The following is a 14,157-nucleotide window of genomic DNA, read 5'->3' as shown; positions in this document are numbered from 1 at the left end:
AAAGCTGCAAACATATGCTCACCCAAAAAATGAACTCCAATATACCCAGAAATTAACAAAGTCCATCTAGGAGTTCAGCAAGGAAGCACCCTAACGAGCGTAACCAACACCCAAATAAAAACTTCGGCAAAATGTCTCTCACAAAGTCCTAGCTTTTCTTTCTCGTGGCCTTGTCTACTCGCCCCACCCAAAAAAAATAAATATTAATAATAATCAACCGGCACCGCGGTATGCAGCCGTAGCCATGCCGGCTGAAGCTGAACCGCATAATTTACAAAGAGTAAGCGATCACCTCAACACGGCTTTTTTGCAAGTATGAACCATTTGTAAAGTAGATGATATTGAATGCCTTATATTCTTGATAAAGCATTATCAAGTCTATCATGTTCGAATGCGAGATGTTAAATGGCACTGTTTCACCCATGATGGGGTGTGTTATGAGAGGCACCCTTTGAAATGGTGTGAGTTGTCTTCTAAGGGAAGTTAAAATAACTTCCTAAAGACAGAGCAAAAGAGACAAGAAAACAGAAATACAATGTACAGAAAAGAACATACTTTTTTCTCTCAATCAGAAAACACACGCAAGAGGGTTCCATTGTTACTTTGAGAAGACTATCGGCATTAACGCTGTAGAACAAGAATATTTTCCTCGTAATTATATTCGGATCGATGTGACGTTGCAAATTTGTCCAACGTTCGCTGGTGATTCAATTCACATTCCTGGATAATTCATTTATTGTGCATTGAGAGGTTAGTCGATTTCTTCCGCCATTTTTTTCCCACAAAAGTCATGCAACACTAATACCGATTGAGGAGATTTCATTTCCGATGGTATGATATACACTACGCTGAAACGCATGTACATTTGGCACGCAAGATGACGGTGGATCCCGCCACTTTAGAATGATTTTCACTGGCTCCACTTATTAAGGTAGTCGCTGTTCTTTTTTCTCTCTGTGCCGAGCCAAAGACCGAGAAATCCGAGAAAATAAAGCGAAAGAGCATTGCACTTTTCCTGCCTCTTGAGGAATCCCAAGATCGGATCCAGCAAGAAGGACTCCACATCCCCATCCGATCAAGTTCGATGAGGATTTAGAGCCCCTGAAGGAGGATGAAGAGAAAGAGGGACTCAACAGGTGCAGCAACGACGTCCGCTTGTGTCGGCGGGGGCGATTCGTTGTCAGGGATCGAATTGGAGGTGTTCTTGAATTTTAGAGGCTCCGACACCCGTCTCAACTTTACCGATTGTCTCTATCACTTCCTAGTTGGAGCTGGGATTCGCGTTTTTAGAGACGAAGAAGAGATCCCAAAGGGTGAAAAGATCGGAGGTGAGCTTCTCCTTGCCATCCAATCCTCCAAAATATACGTGCCAATCTTGTCTAGGAACTACGCATCCAGCGTGTGGTGTCTTCGCGAGCTCACGCACATGGTAGAGTGCTCGAGCAAAGCGAATGACAAAGCGATCCTACCCATTTTCTATGATGTGGATCCTGATGACGTGAAGCTAAAAACTCGATTGTACCTTGACGCTCTGGAGAAGCACGAGGAGAAGTTTGGCCGGGATGAAGTTCGGCAATGGAAGGAGGCTCTAACCGAGGTCGCAAGAATCAAGGGATGGGGCTTGAAGGACAAAGGGTAAGAGCGGGGGTTCGGAATCTGCTTTATCTCTCCTTTTTGCTTTTCGGGCAATTATAATTGCGATGGTAATAAGGAATAGAATTTGCTGCCATAATTTCCCTTTAAAGGACACTTAATTCTTTTTTCCTTGTAATTTATTGTCTTCCTTTCCCCAACGAGTCATCCAAACTTAGTGTTGATCTAAATTCTTTCATAAGTCGAGATTTCCTTTTACTTAAGAAAGTGATCTTCCATTTGGCAACACTTCACCCATTCAGAAATCCGATTAGATCTGTGTCTACAATATTTATGAACTCGAAAGTTTATCTGCTATTTGTTTCACGCTAAGACGCTTGTGTCCTTATGCCAGCCATGGTGAAATCATCAACACTATTGTTGATGAGGTTTTGACCAAGCTGAAGAAAAGGAGGAGAAATCTGCCTAGTCATTTAGTTGGGATTGCTGGTCATGTGGAAGCCATCATGAACTTTTTAAATGAAGGATCTAGTGAGATTACTTATATGGTCATCCATGGATTGGGCGGTATCGGTAAGATCATTCTCGCTAGTGTTACCTTTAATTTAATCTCAAATCAATTTGAAGGCTGTAGTGTAGCTTCCTCTTGGATCTGTGAAGCATGGTAGAATTATTGATCTACAAAAACAGTTGTTATCAAACATCGCCAATGCAGATCTCTAGAGATTTATGATTATGTTGATGCAGGGATTAACATAATTAAAAGAAAGGTTTCCTGATGCTAAATTCTGACAAGATTCTGCTATCACTAGGTAGATATGAATAGATGTAATAAGTACACGGGCAACGTGTTTATATAGGCATTTTTATCAAATGGTGACTGGAAGATCATACTAAAAAACAGAAGGTTGGTTGGTTAAACTTATATGTTTGAAATTGAGATATAAACTGTTCAATTTGTGAAGGTAAAGGGCCCTGTCAATTGAAGCACTTAAAAATAACAAAGCCCGTTGACAGGAAAAATTAAAGAGATGTGCAGGATAAGGAAAAAAATCAGTAGCACTTTCCCCGACGTCAGAATAGTAAAGGCTCACAACCATTCATTCCAAAATTTTATAAGCTTCTAGATCCGCGCTTATATCAGCCTATGTTTACCAATCACATTGATGTTCTAGTTCTTTCTCCAGGACTTAATGGTGTACCCGCTTTGGCATCGCCAGTACAGTTGCAAAATACCCGCTTTGGAAATGCCATCGATGTTGGTTTCGTTGCACATCGGCCCCAACCTGCAGACCCCTCGGGTGTTCTCATTTCTCCGGGAGATAGTGGTATCACTACTATCAGATTGCCAAAACCGTCCCATGAAATCAATCTACCAAATGCCATGCATAGCCAAACGATCGATTTTTTAAGCCGAATGGACTATACAGTACATGAGAATGTTCTCCCCTCAGAACCACCCTGTGCCTCAATATCAAGCATCGAATTCCAATCTAGTGGCACACTTCCTCTTCTTGAAGGCAATCACGCGATGGAAGATATCCTATCAATTGATTTAGCGGATCTTTTGGAATTTCCGGGGGTTAATATGTTCAGTGAGAGCCCGCCACATTACGACACACTCGACCCAATTTTGTTAGCGGATCTTTTCAGTGATTTTTAGGGGCTGGTAGGTTCAGTCAGAGCCCACCGCGTGATGACACGTTCTTTCACAGACCCCGCCATAGAATGACGGTTTTGTTAGTGCTACCAGCAAAGGTCTTAATGGCTGGCGCAAGAGTCAAGATAAAGACAGTGCCCAGTGGCAGAGTCGGGTTTCTTCGCCAGGAAGTGAGGTGTCAGAAAACAGAACTGTGCAGTTGGATGAACTGCCGATTGAACTCCTGCTTTGATTTGATGGTTCTTGCATTGCATAGGATGATTCTCCGTCTACCATTTGATAGAAGTGATGGTATGTTTTTTTCTTAGATGAGGTCCTTATAGTTACTTACCTATATACGGCCACGGGACCATGGTCACCATGATTATGTTATTCATTTCGGTATATAAATCAGCCTTGTTGAACGCCCTCTTAAGCAACTAATTTTTCATCTTAATGTGTTTCTCTACTTTGGTTCTTTTAACCTCTCTCTTCGTGTTGGAACCAAAAGAATTATATAAACTTAGAGCACAAATAATTATTGGAGGGAGAACCTTTTATTTATACCGCGAACACTGAGCCTCACATCATCTTAGTTCTGACTATATGTATACATAATAGATCCAAATTCAGAAATTTAGAAGTTGAATGATATTAAGAACGAAAAATCCCGTGAAAGGCCATCCCCAATTCATTTTCTTCCAAAGCGAGTCATGATGTTTCCTTTTGGTGGCTACAAAAGTGGGTTATGCTCTTACCCGTGGAGGTTGTCAATCTCTCTTAGCTTCTAAGCATTATTTGAGCAATGCTCGACATATATGAATGAATGACTCAAACATGCTTTACCACAAAAAGGAAAGCTGCAAACACATGCTCACCCAAAAAATGAACTCCTATATACCCAGAAATTAACAAAGTCCATCAAGGAGTTCAGCAAGGAAGCACCTAACGAGCGTAACCAACACCCAAATAAAAACTTCGGCAAAATGTCTCTCACAAAGTCCTAGCTTTTCTTTCTCGTGGCCTTGTCTACTCGCCCCACCCAAAAAAAATAAATATTAATAATAATCAACCGGCACCGCGGTATGCAGCCATAGCCATTCCGGCTGAAGCTGAACCGCATAATTTACAAAGAGTAAGTGATCACCTCGACACAATAATAACAAAGCTTTACACCCGGCGAAACATGACCATTACGCACCCAGCTTCTTCCTGCACCCGTGCTTGTCGAAGATCGACCTTGCATTCACTTTTCTTCGAGATTTTTCATCTGTTCCCCTCTCAGAAAAGTCGCCCCCGATCAAACAGCGCAAGCAGCCTAGGTGGCGTGAGAATCAATCGAGAGCAGTTCACCATCCATGACATCACCACCACAATAATGCCAAAGTCGGCTTCTTCTGCACATCGACCTTCTTAGTAACCTCTCAATCTCTCACGCCTATGTCCTCGCATTCGATAGATAGGCTCAAGGCATCGTGATGATGCCAGAAGCAGAGTCGGCAAAATACTGCTATGATACATTTCATCAGTAGAGACCAGAAGAAAAACAAGAAGGCCCCCACAGAATAAATAAACCAATAAACCGCTGTGGCACACCAAAAATTACAGGCATGAAAGACTGAGACAACACACCCTCTCATGCAAGGTCAAGCACACACTGGACACAATCAACTGGCAGCAGTAGTACATAATATACACCGCATGCGGTTGGTACCGTTCTGGTCATCATCCTCATCTTCCTCATCACCGTCATCGTACTCATACTCGTAATCATAATGCGACGTGGGCTCTGAAGAGCCTTCCTTAGTCCCTTTCTTGCCACTATACGTATATGTGGAATCCATTAGACAGCTCGTGTGGTACGAATGACAGCAAAAGAAGACGACCACAGACACATCTCGTATGGAGAAGGGATCGAAACAAATGCAACATCTTGCGCCTCCCCTAGTTTTGGACTTTACCCCTGTAGTTCTCAGGCCTGACGCTTTTTCTGGCTCCTGGTAAGCCTTACTATCATTTTTCTTTGCTCGAGCCTCATCTTCTTCATTGCTCAAATACACAGCATGTCTTGCTTCTTTGTAGTACTTTACCAAGAGGTTGACACAATCCGCCTGCCGTTTTTAAGAAACGAAGAATAATATTAAGCATTTTTTAAAGTGGTTTTGATGAATGAGATTCCATATTGTAAACCAAGGTTTACCTTAAGTATATCGTTGCACCCGTGTCTGAGAGATGTTTCAGTCCTGTAATCAGTGATGATTTTGACAAGACGATCCCTTAGCCTGTCAATCAATTGAAGAACAAGGAAAATACTCAAGAGGATTATCTTGATATAATGAAGGAAACAATGATTTGCAACTGTAACAAGCAAAATCAAGCAACTTAACATGAGAATCATGTCAACAGGAAAGGAAAACCAGAATAAACTTTCTCGGTCAGTACTTACCGAGGTATCTCCAAACCATTTGGCACCATATTGACTATATATAGTGGATCGAGATTCCCCACAGTGTGCTCCAGCAACACGCCCACCTGCCAAGCACGGAAAACATGTTTGGAAGCTCAGATAACTGCCATGTGATTATCGGCAATCCCAAGAAGGTTTTTAGTAACATTGAAGAGATGTCACGGTACCATTTCAGGTTTGTCAAGACATTGTTTAATTAATTCTTCCCATAGGTCGTCGTCATGCTGCATGCTCACAAACTCTACAGCCTGTGCACAATGTACTGCTTGTATTAACACCAAGATTTAGACTACTTGAGAAATACAAATAACAAATGAACTAAGCAAAAAAATTAGGCCAGAGAAACTTTTTTCATACAAAGAAGCAGTTTACCTCTTCTATGTCTCCCAAATCGTTGATGATGACAGCAAGAGCTTGCTTTGAATTCCCCATCCTTCCCAGTATAAACACTTGCTCCTTAACAAGCTCTTTTTTAACACAAATGTTATAAGCCTGGAATTGGTCTTGAAAGTTTAATAGGTTGAACAACTTCAAAGCATTATGGTCAACCATGAAATAACTCTCCAAACCTTTTCAAGTGTATAGTGCTGACTACTGCGAAGAAAAGGAAGCAGCATCTTCGGATCAAAGTCAGCATAGAGCTCTACCTATCACAAAAAAAAGCACAACACTTGATCATATATGAAAGTAGAAAATGAATTCTAAACATTGTCAGAGGAATAATGATAAATGTGATAAATCTTTCTCTAAACTTCTTTAAAAAATCGAGATGACATTAACAGTGCAACCCTGATCCAAATCGTTTGTTTAAATTACCACAGAGACCCTGCAAAAAAAAAAGGTAAAACAATCTGAAAAAAGGACAAGATCTTTGAGTACATTTAGCAATCCTGAAGTGAAGAGGATATGTGGCCTTGGTCAAGAATACAGAGAGCTGTGTTCAACAGTCTTTGACAGGATGGTTATCATCCATGCAAACAATATTGAGGAAGAACATCATATCATGCAAGACACCAACCAAGAGTTGTAAAGAAGTATATGCTCAGATTATACAGAAGATATATACCTCACTCCAAAAGCATGCGACAGCATTGCGTCTGAAAGAAAGCAAAATAAAGAAAAGAAGGAATTTCTTTGTCTATTCATACCTGCATATCGTGAAACTCTCTTCCAGCATGAGGATTCACTTCAAATAAGGAATGCAGATATAGATGCAAAAAATGTCTTGAATCACTCTTATTGCTGGCATTCAAAAGTTGAGAAACCACTTCGGATGGTGTTATCAAATCCCTGTTTTGAATCAACAAAGGAACTGCACGTTTGCAATCTAGCGTCATCAATTGGACAACCTGCATGGAGAGAAAGAGAGGGTTGAACTAAGCATGCAAGTATCTAGACCAGAAAACTCAAAAGTCACAGCCTTGAATATAATTAGAAATGCAAACCCAGAAATTTTAGCATTTTCCTCCCTTGAGTCATATACAACAAAAGTCATCCAGACTCCCAATCGACTCACATAATATTAGAGTTTACATCCAGAAGCCTTTATAAGACCTAAATATTGCCTAGCATTGCCATACCTTTTCACGAATGGCTTCATGTAAGTTATATTTTTCAATGAAATCAAACACCTCTGGCTTCATAAGCTGAAAAGTAATTAAAAAGGCATCAGTTCCATAGAGCAGTTTCAATTGAAGTCACAAGCAGCATATTCCTTGGCCATTGTGTGTAGTCCAGGAATACACTCGACTCTCGCTGGCACTTACATCGGCATAGAGTGAAAAAGCTTTCTCATATTGGCAATCAATTACATACAACTCTGCCAGAGCCTGATGCACAAAGGGAACAGTTAAAAAGCTACAAGCATAAATTCTCAAATTAGATTAACAGCTAACCTCATATAGCTACCTCCTTGAGAGCATCAGTCATGGATGAAGTGTTGAGCTGTGGTTCAATGGCTGAGATAACAGGCGATGATGAATATATTGCTTGTGGCCAAGATTTGACAGTTGATAATAGCTCATGGTGGAAAGACGGATTTGTTGCCAAAGCCACCAGGGCAACCTGTATCTCAAGACAAACCATACAAGCGTCTTATTCACCAATATTATGATGAAACTAAGTAAACTAAGAAATACTTTGCTCCCCCTATTTTCTTTCCTCTTAACCTCAAATTTGATACAAATTTGTATTTTTTGGGAATTAGTTGGATCATTTTTGTCTAGGTATAGTACGATAACCGTAAATGTTCCCTGACTAAAACGTTTGTAGCATGTCTCTGGGAGTTATGCACTTCCTTTTTTTTTTTTCATGGAAATCATACAGAAACATGGGATGATGGAAGTGAAACCTAACTGTTCAAGAACTGCTGTAAAATGCTTAGAACAGTCCAAAATGTAGATACAGTTTCATCGGAATATATAATGGGGACCAAATGAACAGTATCTATTCAGATCTTTTGTTGTAATTGACATGTCATATAAGAACTAGAAGTTCGTTATCTAATAAAACCACAAAAGATTTTTGGAATGATTGAATGTGGGCAATGTCATCAGTGATTTATTCAGGAATGTAGGAGCCTGTTTCACACTAGACCCAGGAACCATGTCTGCACTTCCAGTACACTAGACTTCTACTAGAATCCAAGATTCTCTTGGTAAATCATCCATATAAATAGTAATAAAAATAAAAGGACTGGCTGGTGTGATATAATGTAAAGGTGATTACTAGCAACTGGAGACAATCCACGGGGATATTTAGCAATATAATTGAATATGCAAACTGATAAACCTCAACTGACTGAAAACAAGTTTACCAAACAAATAACCCTTTTTTTATGATAATTAGCCAACAAACCTCATATGCCGTATCACGCAACCTTGGATTTTCTGTTGGTATATATGGAACCAAAACAGGAAGCTGGCGTAGATGTGCAAAATGGAAAACCCATCTGCGCAAACAGACACCTATCAACTATCGTCAACAATGAATTATCCATAAACAACTTGTAGACAGCGTCACTTACCTCTCCCATGCTGAAGCGGATCCACGCAGCAATTTTGGACACAAAGAAGCAGCTTCAGCATATTTCCTTTCCACAATCAAATGATCAAGGTACCTGGATCCTACCTGCGCATATTGAAAAACAGTCAAGAAAGCATGAGTAAGCAGCAGCTAAGTACCCTTCCATAGACACTATATCTTCAAAACTTGAGCAAGATGACAAAAGGAATATGTAAAAAAGAAAACATCAAAGACTAACGACTACGCATATACTAACTTCACAGGTAATTGATCATGTAGAGCTGAATGCTCATCTACCATCTCATCATGACCATTAAGCATGAGATCTAGATGCCACGAACCAAAAAATATGTCTAAAACAATGTCAAAGCCCAGCACCTCAAAGATTTGAACTTGGAAGAAGTAGAGACAATCTTGAGCAAAGGAGGTGAGACTCAACAAATGACGAGCCATGAAAAATTCACTCAATCAACTTCATGTTTTTTAAGTGCTCTATCTCTGCTAGAAACAAATATGTACAATATTCTTGTGCACACGCAAATGGAGAAAAATAAACACAGAGAAGAAAAAAGAGAGTCGCTAGACTAGCAAACTCTCCCTCATATAAAAAAGTAGTAAAAATGATATAGAAGCACCTCATCAAGAAGTTCACTGCGTCCTTGACCAGCTTCCACTGCTGCTAAAGCTTTTTCATGCCAGCCATGCTGCAGAAGCCATGAGATATGATCTTCGGCATCCCTAGCAATCACACATTCCAAGGTTTATTAACTTTGAGCATGCATTGGAAATTCAAATAGAAAAACATTAGTGTTGCTGGACAACGCGCTAGAGTAAAGCATAGCTCCCAAGTAAGTTAAAGGATCAGCCAAAAAATCAACCAAGAATTAATGCATCCAGTACCACATAAGCCTGCCCCACTCCACCCACCAAGCATTACCAGAAACCAAAAGAAGGAAAATGACCTCACATATTCACCTTATTTACAGCTGAAACAAAATAAAAAATTAAGGGTAGTACCTAGTAGAAACTACAAGAAAGATTAATAAGACTGACCTAGGCTTTGCTATAACCACATCTTTGGGAGACACAATATAATACAATGGCTCATCTCCAGCAGCCCACTGACCCCCAGCATAGCTGCTACCTGCTTTCAAATATAACAGCATTCAAGTGTTTAAGCATAATCAATTTTTTCTACAGCATTTTAGCCACAAGTTTAATAACCTGAGAAAGGAGCGTGAGCAAGGGAGTAGTCCTTGGCCTTGTAATGCTCAAAACCATGTACAGGTAGGGCATCTGTAGCCAGTTCATCATTGTTCCAAGTTACTACACGCACTTCTGGTCTCTGCGCATTTCCCTGTTTTTCATAGAAATGACTCACAGAAGTACTGTTCAGATGGTTTTTGATTTAGATACTTTTATTTTCTTGTTGACCGTCATAATTGAAAGAAATCTAATATGCTAGGGCATAATAGACCTCCAACAAGTTGCTCCATACACCAAAAAGCCGAAGAGGGTGCACATATTATGTAGGGATGCTAGTTTTTGCCAAAATTTTCTTAAATTATGGGATCCGAGTTAAGACATTTAATCATACATGAAGTTCCTCATTACTAGCATACCAAACATGATGGAAAAAAAGGAGAGATGTTGTTTGAACTTTGAATTCTGCAAAACAAAAATGCTGACAACAGTGGGTGGACTTGAGAGTTAGTACCTGACGGGAAGGTACATTGCTGCTAAAGTCCTTCTCCCCATCTTCTTCCCCCGGGATATAAGCTAGAACAACCAAAGAGTCACCAAAGGGAGCAATCCCTGATATGTAATAGCTTGTTTGAAATGATGCCACGATATCCACCTGGTTCGTAGTGGAGGCTGGAATATGGTTATAGGTACCATTGGCAACTTTATGCAGATTAGTTCTGATGGATGCAATTTTCACAGATGTTCCCCAGCCAATGACTAACAGTGAATCGTCCTGATTATCATCAATAGGTGGCAGACCGTGAAATAAATTGTTACCGAACACAAACCATCTAAGGACAGTTATAGCAAAAAGAGGGTTGCTGCAACTCTTCAGCAACACTAGCAGCAACACCTATCTAACACTTGCACAATTCTAGAGCAACCATTTACATATTTAAACTCACCTGCCAAACCAAATGAGGGAGCAAAAGCTCAGGACGCGGGCTTCCTCTAGGCCTCTCAATAAATGTTATACGCTGATCATTGGCTGAGTCATAAACTTTGACGCCAGCATCATTGGCCCAAGCAATTAAGCTTGTTCTCCACTTCACTGCATGAATTGGACCTTCACCAGAGTGCAAAACCTAAAAAGCTACTTCCAGTCAGCAGGATCAAACAATATAGCAGTATCTTTAAAAATCTGTAGATCAGTGTTTTATAGACCTGGTCCTTGTAGCCTAACCATTTCTTCATGTTAAAATATAAATGACCAGCCAAACCACCAGCTACAAATCTTCTGGATGCTTTTTTCGCATAATCAGGGTCTAAAGCAATAGCCTTCATTGGACGGTGATAATCAAACTTCATTCTCTCATCAGTGAAGAGGCCATTTATCACAACAGATCCATCATCTGAACAGCTTCCTATATATTCACCTTCTGTGTCAAAACTAAGGTCATTGACAGCGGCTGTATGGGCAGCGAATTCCTTAACCTGCATAATAATGAGACTAAGACAGACAGACAATCTAAAAATACTTCACAAAATAAAGATAAGAGAAATTACAGCACCCAGGGTAGAGATCATGATTTGATAACAAGAAAAAGGACCCTCAAGTTATTATTATACATTTCTCTCCATTCAAAAACTGATAAGAAGGCCACGTATTTGAAATGATGACATCTTAGCACCTCATATGTGGCCCATGGAAAACTTATGTCCTCATATCAAGTTCAAAATCAGAAATTCTGAAAAAGGGAAACAAGAAAGTTAACAGCTGATGAAATGCATAATTGATGTAAGCAACATGTCATATACATCATAAGTAGTTTCAGAAAGCCAGTTCCACTCTGATAGAGGGCTGCATTGGTACTAATTCAATAATGTGACACTCCCAAAATAGTTATCTATTTTATGAGTTCATGAATGCTAGATACTAAATTACACTCCAGCGAATAGAAACTTGGACTGATACAAAGGCTCTTTTCCTTGATAACCAGGAAGTGTCCTGTAGCAAATCTCACAGGACTACCACCTAAACTGTGCTTTGCTGACGCATGTATGACACTGAAAAAACAGCTTCGCCTATGAGGTAAGTCTTAATATAGGTCGAAGACGGTGAGTTGGCTCAAACAATTTGTGCTAGAAAAACTGCCCATCGACTATTAGAAAGCGAACTTTATATCCACAAAGTTAAGCGCAGATTTGGGGAATAAGTTGCACAGGACGTAGTTCTTGAAAAGGAAGCTAAAACTAGCATAGCTATGGTGGAAACTGATCGGGCGAATTGAGCATTGAATGAACGGCAGTCCAGTACAAATTGATCGACAAGTAAATTGGAACACTAATAGCTTCTTCACTCCATGAGCTAACAGAAAGGATTTCCGCAACCCGATCTTCACCAGACACTTTCCACAATAATCAGCTCGATCACCGCGAAAAAAAAGAAACGAAAATTTAGATCCAAAACGATCAAGTAACAAGCAAAGCGTTCGAGCTCCGCGAATCCGACAGCTCCTAGAAAGCGTAAAATCGAACGGCAGCGTCGCGCGCTAAATTCCCGCAGATTATACCTGATTTCCCAGGAAATCGAGGATGTGGACGGTGCCGCCGTGGGTGCCGAGGGCGATCATGCGCTCGGCGACGGCGACGCACGACGCCGCGTCGTTGGCGAGGAGCGAGGGGATGCTGCCTCCCATCCTCTGGTACTTGAGCCTCGGCTCCTCCTCCTCTTCCTCCTCCTCCTCTTCCTCGTCTTCCTCCTCCTCCTCGTCCTCATCTGCCTCCTCGTCTTCCCGCTCGTCGTCGCCTTCGACGCCGTTCTCCGCCGGTATCGGCGCCATTTGCATAGCGATCGCCGGTCACGGAGCCCGGTGAGAGAATGATGAGAGGAAGAGAGAGAGAGAGGGAGAGAGAGATCTGCTGCGTTTGGGAGCTGGGCCTTCGCGGCCTCTAGAGGAGGAAGGGGATGATATGTCCCGGGAGGGCTATTTTGGGGAATTCCACGGGGGGAAATCCGATTAACGGTTGCTTCGAATTAATTTATTTGCTAGCCAACAAAGAGAGCGCGACGAGATGACGTGTTCTGGGTGCCACCTGGCCGCTGCTCATTGGCTCTACTTTCCCCGTCGTCTCTTTCCTTCCTTTTTTGCGCCTGGCCTTGGTTGGAAGAAGGCTAGATGATGATTCGGACAATCGATCTATGTTCAAGTGCGCGTGTCGATGATCTTGTAATAAAAATGTTTTTATGTGGTAATTTTTCGGGCAATTTGTGACCGAGAAGAAAAATGGAAAAAGAGAGCCCGAGTTGGGGAGCCAGAGAGGGCATGTCGAGGTCCGATGAGATCGGAGGTGCGGTGGCGGGTCAAGCTATTGGCAATCTTCCAAAAACGGATATCTGATTTATCTTGTTCAAAGGCCGGTTTTAATACGCTTTATCATGACGTTTTTGATTGAGTTGATCTAATTCTATTTGCGACCCTTGAAATAAAGAAGGGAGCTAATATTATTGCACGGTCGCATTTGATAATGAAAGTTCATCTTTAGTAGAGACGAACCGTGGCATTTTGACTATGATGGGGTATTGTTGCTAGAAAAAAGCCTGTTGGGTGCATGCTCCCTTGGACGGGACGTCACCTTACAAAATTTCAGCTCTTGGCTTCCGATGGTGACGGGACATATGTTGCCTTGATTTTTTTTTGGGGATGATACAAACCATCTTGAACTTTGATTCAATGTGCAATTTGATCCCTAAACTTTTAATTTGTTCAATATAATTCTTGAACTTTAGCCTAATATTTAATGTGATTTCCGAACTTTTAATTTGTTCAATGTGATATGTGAACTTTTGATACGTATTCAATGTAGTTCCTAAACTACGTGAACTTTTAGCTTAATGTTCAATGTGATCCTCGAATTTTTAATTTGTTCAATGTGATTCTTGAACTTTTGGTATATATTCAATGTAGTCGTTATAGTTCAAGAAACTATTTATGTCAGTATCCCTTTTTATGGTGGTGATTGTGTTCCTGTGGGCTTGAAATCCAATGAAATCACTGGCCTATTTTTCTTATTATGGCCGGTCTTTAGGGGTGTCAAAAAAGCCCGCACCGGCTTGACTCAGCCCAACCCTACCCTTAAATTTCGGGTATTTTGGGGTCAAGTCTTAGTTTGCTTGGGGTAGTGTTTTCATGTATGGGTTTTATCAGGTCAGGGTAGTGTCGGGCCGAGCCTGTGCGGGCTTTTTTTA

At 40.9% G+C, this 14,157-nt stretch overlaps 2 protein-coding genes across 2 annotated transcripts; one reads left to right on the top strand and one right to left on the bottom strand.

Moving 5' to 3' along the window:
- The first annotated feature begins 986 nt into the window (after positions 1-986).
- On the top strand, positions 987-3,256 carry LOC115687460 (disease resistance protein L6-like). The gene is made up of 3 exons (XM_030613044.2): positions 987-1,635; positions 1,988-2,166; positions 2,781-3,256. Exons 1-3 carry the CDS (start codon positions 1,112-1,114, stop codon positions 3,254-3,256), a joined length of 1,179 nt encoding a protein of 392 aa, XP_030468904.2. The 5' UTR covers positions 987-1,111.
- Positions 3,257-4,106: 850 nt separating this feature from the next.
- On the bottom strand, positions 4,107-12,844 carry LOC115687456 (vacuolar protein sorting-associated protein 41 homolog). Its single transcript, XM_030613038.2, has 19 exons — positions 12,482-12,844; positions 11,133-11,402; positions 10,874-11,053; positions 10,441-10,701; positions 9,948-10,080; positions 9,777-9,867; positions 9,359-9,461; positions 8,725-8,828; positions 8,556-8,649; positions 7,608-7,763; positions 7,466-7,528; positions 7,280-7,345; positions 6,848-7,048; positions 6,269-6,346; positions 6,072-6,191; positions 5,867-5,947; positions 5,679-5,764; positions 5,433-5,514; positions 4,107-5,343 (listed from the first exon to the last, which is right to left on the bottom strand). Exons 1-19 carry the CDS (start codon positions 12,755-12,757, stop codon positions 4,900-4,902), a joined length of 2,889 nt encoding a protein of 962 aa, XP_030468898.2. The 5' UTR covers positions 12,758-12,844; the 3' UTR covers positions 4,107-4,899.
- Between the last annotated feature and the right edge of the window lie 1,313 nt (positions 12,845-14,157).

The sequence above is a fragment of the Syzygium oleosum genome, unplaced genomic scaffold (assembly GCF_021117445.2).
Source record: "Syzygium oleosum isolate NSW1041296 unplaced genomic scaffold, Sole_v2.1 Sole_v2.03, whole genome shotgun sequence".
NCBI lineage: Eukaryota > Viridiplantae > Streptophyta > Magnoliopsida > Myrtales > Myrtaceae > Syzygium > Syzygium oleosum.
The sequence above is the reverse complement of the archived record's forward strand: the minus strand, read 5'-3'. Positions and strand labels throughout refer to the sequence as shown.

Coding starts and splice junctions, on each gene's coding strand:
- LOC115687460 (XM_030613044.2), top strand. CDS start 1,112: ATGAAGAGAAAGAGGGACTCAACAGGTGCAGCAACGACGTCCGCTTGT. Junction 1,636..1,987: donor TGGGGCTTGAAGGACAAAGG/GTAAGAGCGGGG, acceptor TCCTTATGCCAG/CCATGGTGAAATCATCAACA. Junction 2,167..2,780: donor CCATGGATTGGGCGGTATCG/GTAAGATCATTC, acceptor TTCTTTCTCCAG/GACTTAATGGTGTACCCGCT.
- LOC115687456 (XM_030613038.2), bottom strand. CDS start 12,757: ATGCAAATGGCGCCGATACCGGCGGAGAACGGCGTCGAAGGCGACGAC. Junction 9,462..9,776: donor GTGGTTATAGCAAAGCCTAG/GTCAGTCTTATT, acceptor TGTGATTGCTAG/GGATGCCGAAGATCATATCT. Junction 8,829..9,358: donor GCAGTGAACTTCTTGATGAG/GTGCTTCTATAT, acceptor CAATATGCGCAG/GTAGGATCCAGGTACCTTGA.